This window comes from Lycorma delicatula, chromosome 10 (assembly GCF_047948215.1).
Source record: "Lycorma delicatula isolate Av1 chromosome 10, ASM4794821v1, whole genome shotgun sequence".
Lineage (NCBI taxonomy): Eukaryota > Metazoa > Arthropoda > Insecta > Hemiptera > Fulgoridae > Lycorma > Lycorma delicatula.
The window spans coordinates 34,766,742-34,787,796 of NC_134464.1; the positions used below are offsets into that span (position 1 = coordinate 34,766,742).

Sequence of the window (21,055 nt, forward strand, 5' to 3'; positions counted from 1 at the left end):
CTTTTGTTCAGTTAATGTTATTTTTTTTAGATCATTCTTAGACAATGTTTTCTGTGTGAATATACCGCTGTACAACATTTTAAGTTTTCTAAAATGACAGGATTTAACTTCATATATTACATTATCTACTGGCTAATCTGAATTAATTCCTACTTGTTCTGAAGTTAAGTAGTTCCTTAAGTAAATATTTTCTTGTTCTTTTGAAAAAAATTTAAGCTTTATGAAACAATCACTATCAAAAAATTTCTCTAATCAGTTGACTAATTAATTTTTTGCTATGCATTAACATTGCTATGCAAATTATACGCTAAAATATTGAAAATACAACTATTTTATGGCAAAAGTTTAAAAAAGATAGATTTAATTATTATTACAGATATGTTCATTGCATAAATATAAGATGCCTGGGAATGGAACTGAAAATATATTAGTTTCTATACCACTAATCATAGGTAAAGATAAAATTGGATTGGAGCCAGTTGCTATTCACTGTACTATGCATTATCACATACCTGTATATCATACATGTAATATACATATATATATATATATGTATATATATATATATATATATATATATATATATGTTTTTCTAAATATGGAACACTTATTTTGGTGCCATGTAAAAAGTCTTTGATTGATTGGATTGAACAAAAAGGAATCTAATGGAATGAAATCGGGACTGTAAGTTGAATGTAGCAATACCTCTTTTGAAGGGTTTTCAGCATTTTTTTGGACAATATGGGCAGCTGATGTTATCTTACAGAATAATTACACCTTTTGAAGAAAAACTAGGAAAACCTTTTTATAGAGAGTTTCACTATATTTACTAGAATATCACAATGTTACTCATTATTGATTGTACTTTGTCCTTCCAAATAACCATATTAAATTAGGCCTTTATAACCCCAAAATACGATTAACATCTCTGATTGTTGTGCAGGTTTTGAATTTTTTAGTGGAGGGTGAAATTAGATGTTTCTAATCCATAATCTTATGTTTGAATTTTGGCTCAAAATGATGAATCCAAGTTTTATGCAATCTAAAAAAAGCATTACCTTCCACTAAAAATCATTGTTTAAAGACCACATAAACTTGAGTTCAGGTGTCTGTGCAATTTTGAGTCAACTGATTCAGTTTATTATGGGGAATAGAATGGATAGTGCCAGTACTCACACTATTAATTTTAGCAATTTCTCAAATTTTTGTGTCTGTCCTTGTGAATAAGACCATAAATGTGATTTTGCAAAGCATCAAAGTCAAAACTCCCACTGGTATTCCAATAAGATGAAAATTGGTGGCACCGCTGATTCAAACTGTTTGATCCACTATATTTGCATGGCTAATGTTGTGCTTTTTACCACACTGTTTTACATCTGTGAGTAAATTTTGGCCAGTTTCATACCTTCAGAAAATAAAAATCTTATCACAACACGCTGTTCTTCCATAGTACATGTTTCAAGGAAGCTGAATTTTGAAAAACAAAAGTGGCTATAATGGAGATTCTTTTCAAAGGCTGATATTTTTTGTCAAGGTGCCAACTTGAACATCAGACTGCTTAAATTTATTCTAACAATTTTTTCTGTCATTGCCATTTGTCCCTTTGATTATTGAACAACTCACACACAAAAGACAAAAAACAAAAATATAAACTTTAACATTATTCAAGATTTTACTATGTTGAATTAAGAAAAAAATTTTGTAAATAAATCAAATTAATTGGAATTATTTCTAGTAATAAAAATAATAAAATAAACTGAAGGGAAATAGAATACATTAACATTTACCTGCAAATGCCATACTGTAATTTCCACCAGCAGCAATTCCATTTATTTGACTTGAAAGTTCATCAAATCCAACAGGAATTGGAAATGGTACAGAGTTGTTGCCACCTAGTCCTAATTTACCACTTTCTCCATGACCAAATATAAATACTTTGCCATCATCTACACAAAAATATAGCATTTAAATTGTACAGACTATTCTGAACCAAAACTGATTATCTCGCCTAAAAGAACTGTCATTGTGACTTAATACTTGTAAGGTTCTCAACATTAAGGCAATTTAATATGACCAGCTGGAACTGTCTGAATAGGTGGTTCAAAAGTGTGCATCCTCAACACTTTTAACTGTCTTCCCTAGGTGTATTGATTTTCAATCAACAGTGGTGACATGCCAAATTTGAGTTAACTGAATTGCATTTGTGCTGTACTAAACCAGTTATACTTATTACGTATAGTGGCAATTTAAAATAATTTATAGGTGCTGCTCACTATTTTACAATGATGACTCAGTATGGTTTGAATAATCTTACTATTTACACTTTGTGAAATCACATGAATTCTCAGCAATTGTTTACTTGTTAATTGTTGGTAAATGGTAAGTACAATGTAATGTGTTAACATAAGACATTTTTTTTATTCTTAAATACAGTTACTCCTTTTTTATGATGAGAAATCAATTTTATAGCATACAAAGAAGTGCCAAGACCAGAATTCAAATTTAGAAGCTTCTGTATGAAAGGTGTTCAGCTATTACTCCCTTGTCAGCATATTGAGTTGTTTAATTAGATCCTGATTAGAAGTAGAAGACGTGAAATCAAATTTTTATCATCGGACTATGATAATGTGAGTGATTTGGAAGTAGATGCAATGTTTAACAATCACCAGCAAAACAATGAAATAGGGTAGGAAAGTACAGGTTGGCGCACAAAATGATTCAACAAGTAAAATGCATGTTTACTATATACCTGGAGATTATGTTCTCCTTTATCACATGTTCTATATGACCATCACATCTAGCAACTTATTTCACATGAAAACTCCTATGTTGTTAATAACTCAGCACTTTTCTTTGGTTATCTTGTTGCATGCCTCGATGATCAACAGTCACAGTTCCACCACTGTACAAGGATGTTTAGGGAAAATCTTTTCCTTTAGAAATCCCCAAAGAAAAAAAATCACATTCAAATCAGGACTATTCAGGGGGCCAGCTCTGTCCACACACAAAATTATTAGGAAATCAGTTTGAAATTACATTTGCATTAAAAGTTTCACGCAGAAAATCTAAAATAACATTAACTGTGTGTGGTCTGGCTCCACCGCGCATGAACCACTTGTTTTGTAATTGAAATCCTTTTGCAAAATAATTTTGATGAACAAAATTATTACACAGCTTGTTTAGTTAACGTTCACTGTTCACTGTCTGTTCAACAAAGAATGGCCCTATTACCCCTTGACTTGAGATAGCGACCCATACCGTAATTCTTGGAGGCCCATTTTTGGAAGCCCAAAAATGCACATTTGTTTATTAACAACCCCATCTAAGTGAAAATGTGTCTTATCTGAAAACCAAACATTGTTCTATAATATATCTTGGTTCACAGCCCATTCAGCAAATGCCCTTCTTTGATGTTTTTTGACAACCATTAACTTAGGCAATACTGTTATTTTGTACAGATGCAAATGCAAATCAGTTATTAAAAATTTGCTGCACAGATTGCCTAGAAACCCCAAGTTGTGCTGCTGCTTTTCTTGTTGATTTGTCTGTGCTATTTGCTGACAAAGCTGTCAGAGCGTCGTCAGCAACGACGCTCTGACAACTTTGACAGTCTGTGGAGAATGGGTAGGCGGCCAATCGCACTTACTCTCAAATACTGAACCAGCACTATTAAATTTTTCGTAGTCTACATATTGTTTTAAATGAGGGTGACCACAAAGTTTGAAAATGTGCATGAAACCATCTTTGTGTAAATACCACAGTTTTCGTTTCATTCAAAAACAACGCAATCTTTATGCTCTGTTCAACAGTCACTCTTGTCAGCCATCTTGGAACCATACATAAACAGCGCATTTGAAAAGAGAAGAAACTAACTAATATTCATGAACTGATGTCACTTCTGCCAACATAAAACACAATAATTATTAACCTAAATAATTATTGTCAAAACAAATTGTTGGATCGTTTTGTGCGCCACTCTGTATATTGAACAGCATCAAGTATAACACAAAATTTTATTACTTTTAAGACTTGTAATTTTTAGAAAAAGAGTTAAACAAATAAATTAAACTTATAATCATTAAAGCTCAGTATTCTTTTAATTAATGTTATAAAAATAACCTGTCGCTGGTGATTAACTTGGGAGATTAACAGCAGAATTGATTGTGTGACTAGTTAAAATACAATTTCTTTATTTTCTAAGTGAAATATGCAATAAGAATTTATTTCTGTATTTCAAACAGACTTCATACATTGAATATGTCTTCATATTCAATGTCTTCATTGAATATGTTTTATATTTCTGTCTGCTTGCAAAGTTTACCATCTCATGGTATATCATAATAACACATGCCCATATGCATTCCCTGATTAGGATAAGCCTTCATAAAATTGTAAATAATAGTATAGATTAAGACAGAAAAATACTAGTAGTAGTTATTTTAATCATTATAATAAGAAGTAAATTTAGGATAAACCTTAAGATAATGGTAGGGTGAGGTGTTATGTTATGAAATAATTCTAATACTTTTAAGTATTAGAATTATTTCATAACATAAGCTAGCTGTTCCTAGGTTTATCTAGGAACTTGTGCTTCTAACCAGGATGGCACAAAAAGCAAAATTAGTGACAAATACCTACCAGGTAAATCCAAGTCTTATTACTCTGATAATCAATCAAGGTAACAGGAAAAAATCAACATACTTCATTGTCTGGATCATTTTATTTTGGCCCCCAAAAAATAAATAATTTTTCTCATTTTGTATACTTTTAACTTTTGTACAAAAAAATACTTACATGACAATAACATAGTATGATAAAGACCACAAGAAATTTGCACAACATCATCTGGAGCTGGTAATAAAACAGGTACCCCACTTTTTTTTATACCATCACCCAAACCAAGCTGGCCATGTTGATTACTACCCCATACGTAGACTCTTCCATCAACTGAAAAATAATTACACTAATAAAACTTTAAAATAAACTTTTGTTACGTATTACAATTTTATATAATGTAAATTATAGAATTTATTATGAGAATACATTTTTTAACATCATTAATCACCACTTTTTCAATTATTAAGAGTTTAGTGTAAATTTATAAATCTTTGCACTATAGAATTAAGCACTGCTGTAATTATGTAATATTCATTATACTACAACTTTTTCATTTCTTCTTTTTGATCTATTTGTTTGTATGATATTTGCCAAATACCCTGAGCAGCTTTCACAATTTAAAACTCAAGATATACATACCTTGTAAATCTAGTGGTGTATTGAGTACCAGGGTCGTTTGGAAAGTCTCAGCCTGATACACAAAAGAAGGCACAAACATGACTAAATGACTATGATATTTGTCAATTATGATCCTTTCCATTAAATGCTGTAAAATTTCGGATATGTGCGTTTAGTTGCTTTTTTTTGGAAATCGAGTAAACCAAACAAGATTTGAAATTTTCTAAAATAGTTAAAATTAAAGAAATTTGATAGTTATTGTTCACAAAAACTGCTGTGACTGAGGAAATCATCACAAAAATCTACAATGCTGTATTAAAGGATCACAAACTAGAGGTACACAACTTTACTGACATTGCATTCATCTCATTAGATCATGTCCTCTACATTTTATACAATGTTTTAGGTATGAAAAAAGCTTTCTGCTCAATGGACATTTGTAAACAGTCGACCAAAAATGCATTCGACTGAACACTTCTCAAGGTGTTTAGATTTATTTAAATGTTATTTCACTGAGCTTTCAATTTTTTATAACGGTAGATGAAACATGGATTCCATTACCTGCCACAGACCAAACAGAGGTGAAAGAGTATCAAAGAAAGCACAAATGGTTCTATCTGCAGGAAAACTCATGGTTATGGCTTTTTTACTGACAAATTGTAAATCAAGAAGCTGTTATCACTGATATGTTATTGGCAAGCCTAAATTCATAAAAGCTGATCTAGATTTTTTGCATTTTCTTTGACTTAATTTTGTTCTCTAATATTACTTCAGCTCATATTTTCATAAAGAGAAAATATCAGATTTAAACAAATTATAATATAATGTACATGGTGTGTATGGTCTCCTCATAAAGGGACAGCTGGAGAAATAGATAAACTGTAATACTTATTGTTGTTTTTAATAAAAAATTTGTTCAAATTCTTTTTTTTCACTTAATTTATTGTTGCTATCATATTAGTATATCCTTATTCAGATATACTGAATAAGCTACTCAATAAATATCATTACAAAGAAAAATAAAACAATTTTTGTTATAAATAAATAATTATTAAATTCTTTCTTTTTTTTTAATGAGACAGTGGTTGTTCCTACAAATAATATTAATATACATTATATCTGACTACTGCACCATGTGCGTAATCTCCTTCTTCCTTATAGAAAACAATGACCACATAAATGGTCAAAAAAATTTTGATTCAAGTGTTCTTAAACCCTTTGCATCATATCAACATATGATTTCTTCTTATTACTTTTTATTTGTTGTCCAAGTTAACTGAAATAAAATATAACAAAGGATCAATGATTAAATTAATCAAAGAAAAGTATTTACAATTATCTGATTTAAAAACTGAACACATTTATTCAAAAATAATCAACAACAGGAAATATATTTAAGCAAGAATAATGTTATTAAAACAACAGAGTAGCCGTATCTGTTTGTTTTGTTGATTGGAATAATTAAATAAGTGTTTTTTTAAGAAGTGAAATTAAACAAAAATGACTTTCTTTTTAAATAAATGGAAAGTGGCCATGCTTCAAAAAGATCTTTGTTAATAGTAAATAGGTTGAGGATATATTCTTTTATATGATAAGTTTGAAATTGAATTAAATGTCACGGAATCGACATCTGTGTAATACAGGTAGAATTAATTAATTGTATGCTGGTAGAAGTGATATTGCAGTAGGCTGATATAGACAAAATATTAAATGTAAGGTTCAAAGACTGGAATAAATAAAAAAGTAACTGAAAATGTTGGTTGTAATAAATATATTGATAATAAAAGATTAGAGTGAATTTAAGAAATACAGATATAGCAAGTAGTGACTGAACACAAAAGAAATGTAGTAATTTGAGTCAAATTATTAATGGTAATAATAATGGCCAAATCACACAAGTGGGTTTTTTATATATATTTAAATGGTTTGCTTGTCACTAATCTTGTTTGCAATAACGATGGAAAAAATTTATATAGAAATAAAGAGAAAATTAGATTACAAAGAAGGAAGGAAAACATAACTTTTAGTTAGTAATATTAAATTTATCGGATGAGAATTAAATTAAATCTGATGTTTTATGAATGAGGAAAAAGCACTGAAGCACAGAGTATAAAAGTAAGAAATGAAAAGAGAAATAACCGTAAAGAAATATAGAACAAAGACCTTAAATAAAATTTGAAGAGATAAAAGTTTAAAATATTTTTAATGGTAAGCTGACGAAAGCCAGGAAATTGGTATTATCATATGAAGGCCTTTTGGTCTAGCAGGAATACATCGGGTGGAGCCCTAGATTTGTAGTGGGTTTGGGACACCTCCTTTGTGGAGATAGTAGAATATAGTGTCTGGAGATTGTTACCTGCCTCTTGATTAGCGATAGGAAAACCTGGTTTTGGATATTCTTCATTTTCATCTTCTTCCAGTATAGAATGTGGATGTAGACAGGGGGACAAAGAAGGAGGTACAGAATGAGATGGTAACCCAAAATTTGCTGTCTGATCCCGGAGATACTAGATAGAGCAAGTGAGAAGAAGGTTGCAGAATAAATAAAGCTGGATGAAGAAAGAAATACATTGAAGAGTGATATAATCAAGTAGTGGTTTCTCAGAAAGAAATCAAGATCAAATTTAGATAAAAATGATTATAGTGAAATTCTCAAAAGTATTTATTTGCAGAGTTTCTAGGCTTTTATAAAATAAACATGAAAAATAGAAAATCCCAAATTGGAAAGAATAAAAATTTTGAAATTTGGTCTTACAGAAATTTTTAAGAATTAGAAAGCATGTTGATGGAAGTATGAATTAAATAAAACGAACGTATATACAGCTAAAATCATTTAATAATTTTGTTATTGTAATTCTAAAAAAGATGGACGACATGTTGATTGTTAAACAATCATCATCAGAACATTAAGGAGAAAATAAGTAAACAAACTGATAAAAAATGAAAAGATAATAATAATAATAATAATAAGTATTAATTGACAGATAAACAATATTTATGAAATTAAGTATTGTTAGAATAAGAGTCATTTTAATTTTGAAATCTTAAGGCCAATTTTATTGACTTGCTTTAACATTTTTTTGATACATTTATGAAACACTACTTCTTGTACGTTATCACTTTTCACAAGAAATTATTGAACCTCAAAACATGTGTTTTTCAAAAATGCATGTGTTTGCATTTTAAAGTATGTAAAACCTAATATGTTTCTAGCCTTTTTGTGAAAAAATTATTTACATTCACAAAGTCATATTTCATAAATAAAACTAAAAAATATTAAAAGACGACAGTAAAGTTAATAATCTCTTAAGGTTATAATATTTATTTTACTGTGTTTAATAAGTATAGTTTATTTACTAATACTTAATTTTTAGATTAAGTATGTATATATATTTATACTCTTTCCCCTTATCTACTGATGATGTTTCAAAATTGAGTAAAACTGCAATTTCATAATTTTTTAAATGATTTTTTTAGTGTTAATCAGTTTTCCAGTTAATTTAAACAACCATTTAACATTATTTGCTCTTTATTTGCATAGAATAAAAAGATTTTAAAGAAAATTGGAGAGCAAAAATAAAGAAGATAGGGCATGTTAAGAAAATAAACATAGAAGAATACAATTATATAAGATATACTGAAATATAAATGGTAAGAGACAAGAGGAAAACCAAGGAAAAAGTAATAGTTAAAGTTAAGGATTTTATGAATAGGGAGTATGGAAGTACAAATTGTTATGGAGGATTGCTGCTAATGGAGTAGAATAAAATGGTGTAGTCTTCCCCTTACCCAGAATAGTGAGTAATAAAAAGATGAATCAAATTCTAAAAAAAAAATATTTTCACCTACGTGTTAGTAAAACCGAGTGGCAGGAACCAGCACTTATTTGTTTAACAGAACAAGCAATTGAATCTGTTTCAGTTAATGATGGATGTAATTTACTTTCACAAATATCATTCTCGCTTAATCCAAGTTGTCCATCACTATTATTACCCCAACCATACACAAAGCCAGTTTCTGTAAAAACACAAGAATGCAAACAGTAGTAGTTAATCAAACCTTTAAATTTTTTTGGCTTTCACACACAAGCTTGCAGCTTATATGTGGTATATAAAAATGAAATTTTGTAGTGTGTCAAAAATGCTACATCTGACCACAGTTCGAACGTGGGACCTCAAGATGAAAGGCTGAGATGCTACTACTCCAAATAGATTGTATAGATTGTTACAAATAGATTGTATCCGAACTGAACTGAACTGTAGTCTAAAAAGAATCTAATACTAAGTAACGAGATTAACTTTTAATCCAATTTCAGTGTATTATGTGTTTCTGTTATAGATGGTCTTTTACAACGTAAGAATCGTATTTTCAAAATGTAAACAATAGATAATTTAAAAATAAATCAGCTGTAGTTGTTCAGTTAATGATACACATTTAAAATTATTTTTGTGTTAATGTTATGAAATAACGCGATGCAGTTTATTTAATGTACAATAATTATTTAATTTTAATATACAAAACTCAAGTAAAATGTTTTGATGACTCAGCATGATCTCAGAAATATGAATATTTTAACAATATAACACAATGTTACATGATGGATAGATTAAAATTAGATCATTAAACAAGACTTGTATGCAATAAATCATTGATTTTCAAATTTTACATTTTATTTAATGAACTAATAAAATTCCATGCCATTGAAGTACATCAGGTTCTTTTTAAGGTGGGTAATGATATCATTAACAAAATTTGATAAACTACATTGAAAGTAATATTGCTACATAGTACTAGAATTTGTTCCGTAATATTTGTGATTGGATTTCCATCCATTCAGCCCTTTCAGACACTATTGTTTAATATTTATACTACTGGGTTGTTGTGTTTTACTACTGTAAACAAGTTAAATTTCATTCAGTAATTTATGACTGACGTTGACCAGCTTTAATTATTACAATGAGGAAGCTATGACCGACTGTTGCATCAATCTTTCCACCTCATTTAAACTTAATGTGGAATTTAATTTCAATTCAACATGACTTGCTAGCAACTTAGTTGGATTGAATTTTGCTAGATCAAGTAGAGATTTTTTTGCAGTGTTTGCCTTCACTGATGGCTAGATATCAGTTATTGTATCAACCTACTAGTAGTTTTCTTGTGCGAATAATGAAAAAAGGGTTTCTGGTGTAAAATTAACAATCTTGACTTATCACAAACTGCATTTAGATGTACCTTATAATTTTGTGTACATAATTCATTTGGATGGATTGGCAGAATTTGAAGACTAAAAATATTTTGTTTCAGTTGTTTGAAATACCTAAGTATCAATATTTGTACAAAATAAAGCAGTGTTTTTATTTAATAATGCCCCACCCTCTGCTAAATTGGATTTAATACACAATGATGATGAAATAAGAGTAAACATTACATTGAAATCCTGTGTAAAAATGAGGTGATAAATGGTTATTTGTATTATTTTGTACAAAAGAGAATTTACTTAAATACTCAGTGTATACTTTATTATAGTATATAGTATATACCATAATAGAGTATATAGTTTATATACCATAATAGAGTATATAGTTTATATACTATACTCTATAAGAGTATATAGTTTATATACTATACTCTATAAGAGTATATAGTATTTTGTTGCTCATCAACTGTAGTTTCTATGCTCGCTCATACTGATGCCAAAATACAGATATCACTTCTATTCCTTGCTTATTTTTGATCCATTTTTAGATGAATGTGACAATGAAGTTTATCTCCTACAGAGTCTCTCATACTTTTGATTAATCTTTTATTTTTTTTTTATTTCACCAAATTATTAATTCACAATTTATACTTATAAAAAATATTTATGGTAATTTTAAAAGATACCACCATACTCTGCATAACCTAATACAAAACATGCACATTTGTTTGCAAAAAGAAAATAAACAATGAAAAATATTAATGACAATACAGCATTAATATGTTCTTCATTGTATAAACATCCATTAAAAGGAGGCAATAAATTAATTCATCTAATGACAGAAAAATGTGCATAAACAATAATACACATCCATATTGATTTTATGATTACTGCCCAAATACATTAAGCACACAATAACAGTGCACTGTTCTGTAATATTCATAACGATCGTTTAGTTGAGTGCAGTAAATAAACTGATATTTAATTTTGTTTACCACCACATCTAACATTTACTGATCAAACTAAAAACAATTCAAACCACCTTTTATTGGTTAAGAATAATTTGTGGTACACATTCCATCATCAAATATGGTTCAGACATTAAATTACTATATATACATTTATCTATCATTATATATATATATATAAACAACTATCCTATTGAGAAGAGTATATTGTATGTGGATGTTTCTCACTCACTGAAAAGGATACATTAATTTTATACTACATCTCCAGTATTTCTTAATGACTGAAATATAAAAAGGATTTGCAATATATGAAGTACTTTTTTCTAAAGTTACTTTCTCTGAGAGTAATGATGTTTACTATAGTCAGTCCCTGTGATAAATAGAATGAAAGAATCACTTGCAGAACTGATGATTACCTTCATTTCATTAGGCTAGGCATGTTTAAAAGGATTCTCAGGCCAGTGTAAAAGGTTGAATACCACTTCAATTCTTTCATGAGTTGCTTGTTTTTTTGGGAGGGAACTGGAATGCCATTTTCAGTAGTAATTTTTATTTCATATCTGTTCATTCCTAGCCATTTGGTATTTACCTAACATACATATATTATTTAAAATGTTTTTAAATTATCACATTTACCTGTATATATGAGAGTATGGTACTGTCCACAAGCAACTAAACACACTCGGTCAGGTTTTAAACCTTTAAAAAAAATAATTCATTTATATTACAAATGAAATAAACAAAAAATCACATTCACATACATATACAGTAATACCATTAGCCCTAGAAAGTAGTGTAATCTGATATTTTTTCACATTATTATTAATCATCATCATTGACAAAAAAACAGTAATGCAATTGAATCTCCAACACAGCTTAGGGTTTTATTCCAGTGTGTTGGAGCCAGTATTCGTAGTATACATTTTCAATAAAATTTTTATGGAATATAAAAAAGAATATTAATAGGTTCTCTGCTTACTGGATTTAATAGATCTTGTTTTGCATTCTTCCCTGAAAGGCAAGGAGCAAAAGGATAGCATTTTTGGTTAAATTTATGGATAAAGAAATTAGCTGCTATAATGACAAAAGTTTTTAAATAATGCCTTGGTCCTGGAATTTCAAAGATACTAGTTAGTGAAAAATAATTATTCATGCCTCTTTAATAATTGTATATTCGTATACAATTGTATATTGTATACATTGTTTATTGTGTATGATTCGGTATTAAAAATTAGCTTTAATTAATAATGAAGTAATGGTCAGTTTAATAATTTTATTATCCCTCTGTGATATATAGGCCATTCTAACTGTATACATTGAATATTTGAAAATGGACAAAATCTCAAAATTTAACTTTCTAGCAATGTTTATTTTTATCCATTAAAAAAATTGTTCTTTTGACTTATGTTATACAGTAAAAGTTAAAATTTCTTCTATTATTATAAATTGTTCAATTAAATGAACAATTATTACAAACAATTAAATGGACTAATTAGTGCCTGATGCATAATTAAAGGAAATTATTGGAAAACTAAACAAAATTGATTAACAAATACAATTAAAGGTGATTGCTTTTTACAATGAAAAACATCTATAGATTAAAAAAAAGAATAAGAAAAATTTTATCAATATTGATGATCGATTTTATGGTGTTTTCAAACCACACAACAAATATAGACTTATGATAAACTAATAATAAAATTAATTTAATACATGACTTTTTAATCAGAAGTTCTCAGGTTCAGCTCCTTTCAAGAATTTGATTATCAATCATTTTGTTCATTGTAGAAGATCAGTGATATATATATATATATAATATTACCCCATTTATAGGGTTCATCTTGCTTTTCAGAACATCACAGATCACTAACAACAAAATATTAGTTTCATTCAAAACAATTAGGTATGTTCCACACCAGATAAAATAGCAAAATAAAAGAAAAGATTATACCCTTAACACAAAGTTAAAAAATTAGTTAAGACTAATTTTTAATTTTGTTATATATTAAAACTCATTTTTAAACAAATTTGTGTAAAAAAAAATCAATAATAAACAAAACACAAGAATAAATAAGTTTTATTCTCAATAAAAACATGACTGTTTAAAATTATCAAAACATTTTTTCATTAAATTAAACCTTTTTGGTTTTTTTTTATCATTAATGTGAAAAAGTTAGATTTCTGCCTAGATTTATGATATTTAGAAAGGATTTCTCAATAAGTATTCAATTTTTAACAATGGAGCTATAATTTAAAAAAATTCTTTATGAAAAATTTAATCAAAAGTCATAAATTTTGTTTGCATAAGTGAAGCATTATTTTAGCCTTTGAGATTAAAAAAAGTAAAAATATTTAATTGACCGTAACTAAAAAACCAAAATATATTTTTTCTTATGTTATGTTATATACAACCTTATGTTATACCCTAAGATGTACACCAAACCCTATGTAATTTAATTTTTTATACAATTTCAAGTTACATAAAACTTACCGTATATATTAATTGGCTTTATATTAAAAAATCTAGAATTACTTAATTTGGTCATAAAGGGATGTGTAGATGATAAAAATTGTAGAGTACAGTAAATGTAGGATGTAGGATGTAGAAATATGTTGAAGATAAAAAAACAGTACATAATAGAACGAAACCACTATTCGTTATTAAATCACTAGTTATTTACCAATGAAATGAACAACTTGGTGTTCATTTGAACTTTGGTGTTCAAGATGTAATATTACACATTAGATTGGAATACATAAAAGTTAGTTAATATGTATGTTTACTATAGTGCAGCAAAAAAGGAAGTCAACTTTGTAAATAAAGATTAGTTTTAAACAAAGAATCTGAAGTTCTCCAATAAAATCATATTTTGAAATGAAATGAAAACCAAGAATATCATTTTACAAAGTTTCACAAGTACTACTATGTAAATAGACTAATGGGTTAAATGCAGACATAGTTAAAACAGACAGATTTGTGAAAATGATTTTAAAGAAATCAAATAACTATGATATTTTCCTTCACGCTAGGCTTTGTCTTGAGCTTCAAAAAATATATATTCACCTTCAACACAAAACTGGTAACATTAATTGGTAGATAACATTAGATTGTGGTTACTTCAAAAAATAAACTGAAATAAATAAGTTGAAATGAATGGAAAAGAGAATGATAATTTTAAAAAATTAAAAAATTGTTCACAAATGAAAATCAGCTGAAAAGAAATTGGGAGAAATAATGTGCAACAAGTTTTATATTGAAACTACCAGCTTATAACAGTTCTATTAAATTCAGAGACTGTAAACTTACTTTTCACACAACTAGGTTTTATAACTCTATTTGTATGACCAAGACCGACTTGACCATATCCATTTCCACCAAATCCAAAAACTCTACCATTCTCTGCAAAAACCAAGCAAATAAAATCTATTAAAACATATATGAATTAACAACTGATGTAATAACTAAATAAAAGTAATGATATCATACAAATGTAATTCAAATTACAATAAAACTCGAGCTAAGAAATATTACAGTTTATGGAACAAATTTATTTTCTCCTCTTTTTTTTAATTGTTTTTTTTTTTCATTTTCCCAAATATTTAACTGGTAAGATATACTTTACCATTCCTTTTTATTCTGTATTAAAATCTAAGCTTCAGCAAATATTCTGTAATCTAGATTGTCTATTTCATGTATTCTAATCGTTGCCTTCATTTACTACTTTTCCCCCTTTATAATCTCTTCTAAAACCAAAGTAATCCTGGATATCTTAATAATATAGCCCATCTATTCAATGTACAAATAATAATTTTATTATTTACAAAAATTAATTTTTCTACTTGCTTCTTAATTTTTTCTCTAATGTTTAGTACTTTATGCTTAACTCCATCTCAATCACTGGTATAAAAATTGTTTATGTGGTAAAGAATAAATCAATAATTGAATCCATATTTTTAATATTTTAATTTAATTTCCACAAAATAATCATGAAGCAGAGATCTATAACACTAAATACGGAAGAAAAAGTGAAAAAAATGATTATATTTTACTGATAGGTCACATATTAGAAAATTAAAAATAACTAGAACAATTAAAAGCACAATTATCAATATTTGTAATATCAAAATTAATTACAATATAATAAAATATCTGTTATTTCTAAGAAGACCTTGAATATGAAAAAAAGTCAGCTGCAAATTGCAAATAAATGCAGTGTAAACATGTAAAAAGAAGATAAATTTGCAGAGGGGAGGAAAGAAATAAAGAATAAAAGGAAGTATAGTAAAAACATAGACAATAGATTAAATTCAGAATTCATGCTAATAAATAAGTCATGAATGAAGCAAACATTGAACGATTGTAAGGACAGAACGAATGATGACATGAATATAATAAACATTGATTATTGATTATATACAGATATGAAATAACCGAAGAGTAGTGGACATTAAATCGACCTAGTAGCCTATACTTTAGCAAAGTGGCCACAACGTGAAAACGACTACCCAATTCACCAGTTCACAGAAAGAGAAAGGGAGACAGAATAATGATGAGTGAGATGGTGATAATATTGATCCATTATAAAGTCCACCAATGACTCAAAACTATAAAATAAGTGGAACAAAGTTATTAAAGAAATTCTTTCATACCTAACTTAATAATTAAATAGATAAAATAAGAATATGAGGTCAAAAGACTTATAAATATTCCAAATGATTCTTAATATTTTATAAAAATTACTGAGCGACATTATTACCAGTAACCTAAAACAATAAGTGCCAGTAACCTAAAAACAGTAATATAATTCATTTTAGTACGAATATAAAAAAAAAGTATTACAGTTTTATACAAAAAATGTTACCCATGTAGTGGATAATATCCTATGGTGAACATCTAGCTAAATGATTTATAATTTAGTTGATTATTTCCAAATGTGAAAACTCTTTATATGTACAAAGGAAATCTGAACTTTTTACCTGAAAATCTTAAATATAAATAAGAAAACCAAAATGCAAAAATGTTCTTTAATCATTATTGCGCTGCTCATATCCAGGATAAAGATATCTTCTCTCAAGGAACAGTGGACAGGATGAGTTCCCCAAGCATCAATATATAGATAAATTAGATTTGTGCACATTTCATTATGTAGATCATTAATCCTTTACCACTGTTCACTCTTCCAAATCAATATTCTATTGAATTTAACAAGAAGCAATCAAAATAAAATATTATGACTCATTAGAGTTATTATATTTTCAGTACATTTATGAGTCAAAAATGCATCACACATTGATGGTAAAACCTCCTGATAAAAATCATTCAAGCAGAAATGAAGAAAATATTTTAACAATTAAGCCAATATCATAGAGACTTTATATTTACAGAAAACAGGTGAGTTTTTCTTGGTATCTTAAAAACAACCATTCACCAAAGTGTAACATCAAATTTTACTAGGTGCTTGAGCATATTGTTGACAGAAATTTTTATGAATAATTTCTTTTAATGATTAACCAGAAACATTTAATAAATATTATGGTCATGAAAAGAGAACTTGAACTATAAGATATCAATAATAAACAGAATTTTTGCTTCTGGACTGATGAAAACCCTATATTAATTCATACAGTAGGACTGCTGCACAATATTAGAGTGTCTATTTGATGCGGTGTGTCATCTAACAGAATCAATTATCCATTCTTCAAAGACTGGACATTAAAGTTATAATTAAGAGTCATATCAAAATGTTGCATTGCTTCTATAGAAGCAGATTTGTCATAAGACTGAAAACTGTACAAAATGGTTTTACCAGGGTAGAGAGCCAGTGCCCAAATCGCATGAACAACATCTGTGTTAAGGGAAATAATCCCTGGTTTTTATCACATGGGCTGCTTAATAATTGATTATTAACTAAAATAACTTTACACGCTTATCAGAATTTATTCTAATTATTTTTTTGGAAAAAAAAATTGTACTGACAAGTGTTTACAATACATGAAAATGGATTTAACTCAAAAAATAATAATTAAAATTCTATAGGTTTTTACTGTGTAAAAACTAATCTTATTGAAAAATTGACCTTTTATATATATATTTTTTTTTATATAATTTGATATACTTTTTTTGTTTTATGCCTAATTGGTTGGCACAACATACTTTTTACAATGTGCATCTTCAATAATAATCTGTCATATATTCTATAAAGCCCGCCAAGCTAGTGGTGGTAAAATTTTCACATATCACTTAACAGCTGACTTTCAAAGTCGATGTGAGGTTCAAATCCTAGTAAAAGTTAAGTTACTTTTATTTACATTTGAATATTCGACAGTGGATATACTGGTGATTGGGGTGCAATTAACCACAAATTTCAGGAATGATTAGCCTGTGCCTTAAAAGGTTACAGCTCATTTGCATATCATACTCATCTCATTGTGTCATAGGGGGATTGCTCACTAGTTAAACAGATTTCAATGTACACATTAGGAGTAATCATAATACATTCTACAACTGGTTAACAATAAAGAAATTCATGTTTAAAAAATGAAGAAGCAGAATATAAACTAAATAAATTAATGCCTGCTTTGTTTTACATTATTTTATATATTAACAGCTTGCTTAAAGAGAATGAGATTTCAACATCAATAAAATTTATATAATGTCATATTTGGTTATGGATAAGGCATGAACATAGATAAAAAAAACAACATTTACATCAAAAATTAAGAAATTTTTTTGAAGTCTATAAAGAAATTAACATGTGATTTATACAGATCATTGTACATCAAAATATGCTTTTAATTAACTCTCTTAAATGCTCAAAAAAAGAAAAAAAAGTAGTATTTGACCAAGAAGAAAAAAGTTATACCAAAATTTTATCAAAAAAAAATTAAATTAGAAGTAAAGAATCTTATTACAAAAAACTGGCTACTAATAACAATTACTTTGATTTCATAGTTTAAAGTTTCCTCTATTCACTATTAGTTTAGATTCAAAATATGAATAATAAAAATTCAGTAATAACCTAAAATTATTTTTTTAATTTAAAATTCTGTTCAGCATATAAGAGAAAAGGGGAACTGTACACACATTAAAAAAAAATATATCTTAAAAATTAAGCATACATGACAATAACATAGTTATGCTATTGTATGCCACCTTGATTTCTGTTTCATTCGTAAAACATTGAAGCATATGTAGTCATAATATTATTTTTTTATGTTGAGGATTTTTTATATAAAACCATAAAACTTATAATCCTAAATATATAATAGAAAAATACTTACGGCAAACTACAATTGTATGCTCTTCCCCACAAGCTATATCAATAATTGGATCATTACGAATGAAAAAATGGCTAGGACAATTGTCAGCAAAACTACTCTCTCCAAATGTAAAAACAGCTCCTGTTACTAAACAATTAAATACCGGTTATTAATTAATGTACACTGCCCAAAATTACAAGGTTTATACTTGAGATATATCATGAATAAAATAATGCTGTTATGATAAATTTTAACCTCAACCCTGCAAATGGAAATAGTCTATCTCATTAATGTAAATGCATTATGGTGCAACTATCAAATTGATTTACAAATTCCTTAAACAATAATGTTTAAATATCAAGTTGTTTAAAGTTATATGAAAATTAAATCTTCCAGAAAGAGGGAATATTGAAAATATATATATTAGCTTAGCAAAATCAATTACTTTATTGTTATTGTATTTGTCCATATTCCCTCTGTACCAATTATGTCAAAGTCAAAAGTATAACACAGTTTTCCACCAGTAGTACACAAATAATGCCTCTTCCCTTATGTTTATTATTTTTTCACTTTAAGAGAATTTTGGAGGGTATTCACTCTTCATCAGTTAATAAAAACATTTTAAAAAATCACACGTTAAACTCAAAGACATTAAAATTGTTACATATTATAAAAATATGTAGTCAAAAAATAAAAATAAAATATTTCATGTGGTCAGTTCACACATACAATACTGTACTAACGTTATTTACAATTTTTTATTTAATAAACTGTACGAATGTGCTGTTATCTGTGGTAATTTTGATAAGAAAGTCATTATCAAAATTTTTGTCTGTATATTAATCAATTTAAATGTTTTCTATAAATTAAAAGGTAAATTTTAAATTACGATAAGAATTAATTTTTTTAAAATTATTAAATGTTCATTATAAACAGGTTCATAGACTATCAAAATATCAACGTATCGAACCCACAATTGAATTTTATGAATGTGGGTAAATACCATAAACTATCTTACTTTCAAACTCCTGTAAAAATTTAAGACATAATGGCCGATAGTGGAAATACCATGGGCAAAGTATTATTTTTTGTGTAAAATTTGTTGTTAAACATGAAATAATTTTGTTGACATATTTCTAATGATGGTTATAATATTATTAATAAATTTTGGATCTTCATTATTAATTTTCAGTTTATTTCTTATTATACATATAGTTTGATCTATAAGGATATTAGGATACAAGTTAGTTATGTCATAACTTATCATTTTAGTATTTTTGTTTATTATTAAATTATTCAATTTGTTAATTAAATAATTTGTTAATTTAAAATTTACCCTTGAGATGGACAGATACAGAAAAATAAATTTTTTAGATGTTGACATAGAAATTAGTAAAAGTAATAAAATCTGTATATAGGAAACTAACAAATAGTAAAGTAACTTAGAAGATCGAATCATCCTTGAGCGCACAAAATTACATAAAATATATTTACAAACATGTTAAATAGAACAATACATTACACACATAATAATAAATAAAAACTAAATGCAGAAAGTGTTATTATGAAATGTATTGCCTTAAAAAATGGATATAACACTACATTATTTGGTAATATTTATAAAAAAACAGAAATTGAAATCTAATAATGCACAACATTGATACCTACAAATAATAAATATGGTGATGAAAATATTTATATAAAATAATACTCCTTTACTAACAACATTATTGAAAACTTGGTTAATGTTTATAATGATAAAAAATATAGACCATACAATCATGTAATAAAACATTTGAAAATCCATAATAATGATCCTAATAATTTGTGTGGTATGTGTAAAATAACATGCAATGATTGTAACAAAATTTATATTGGATAACTAGTAGATCATTTAGGGCAAGGTTTGCAGAACACTTTAGATCTTATAAAAACAAATAAGGTTTCTACAGTCTTGCATACCATTTAATAATCAATAAACATTCAATCACAAACTCTGATACAAATTTAAAAATAATAAAAATTGTAAAAGGATGTGGTGATAATATTAAAAAAATATATTATATATACAATTATAGACAAAAGTTTAACTTGATTAATGTACAGACAGAATTTGATAATTACTTTTATCAAAATTGCCATAGATAACAGCACATGCATATAATTTATTAAATTTAAAAAATTTAAATAATGTTTATACAGTACTGTATGTATGACTGGCCACATGGAATACTTTATTTCAATTTTTTGACTACATATTTTTATAATATGTTATAATTTTACGCATTCTTAAAATAGAAAAACAATAAGCATAAGGTAAGAGGCATTATTGAGTTCTGTAATGATGGAAAACTGTGTTACATTTTTGTCTTTGATTGATTAATTACTAAAGCTT

At 27.4% G+C, this 21,055-nt stretch overlaps 2 protein-coding genes across 2 annotated transcripts in view; one reads left to right on the forward strand and one right to left on the reverse strand.

The window, feature by feature from the left end:
- LOC142331684 (methyltransferase-like 26) overlaps positions 1–21,055 on the forward strand; it is an 85,131-nt gene that overhangs the window by 37,366 nt on the left and 26,710 nt on the right. The gene's annotated exons all lie outside the window — the stretch shown is intronic.
- LOC142331683 (X-linked retinitis pigmentosa GTPase regulator-like) overlaps positions 1–21,055 on the reverse strand; it is a 48,947-nt gene that overhangs the window by 26,717 nt on the left and 1,175 nt on the right. Inside the window, exons 2-7 of the mRNA XM_075377713.1 lie at positions 18,682–18,807; positions 14,708–14,800; positions 12,037–12,099; positions 9,085–9,252; positions 4,795–4,947; positions 1,788–1,946 (exon numbers count right to left, since the gene is read on the reverse strand). Of these exons, the coding sequence (XP_075233828.1) occupies positions 1,788–1,946; positions 4,795–4,947; positions 9,085–9,252; positions 12,037–12,099; positions 14,708–14,800; positions 18,682–18,807 (762 nt within the window). The remainder of the gene's footprint in view (positions 1–1,787; positions 1,947–4,794; positions 4,948–9,084; positions 9,253–12,036; positions 12,100–14,707; positions 14,801–18,681; positions 18,808–21,055) is intronic.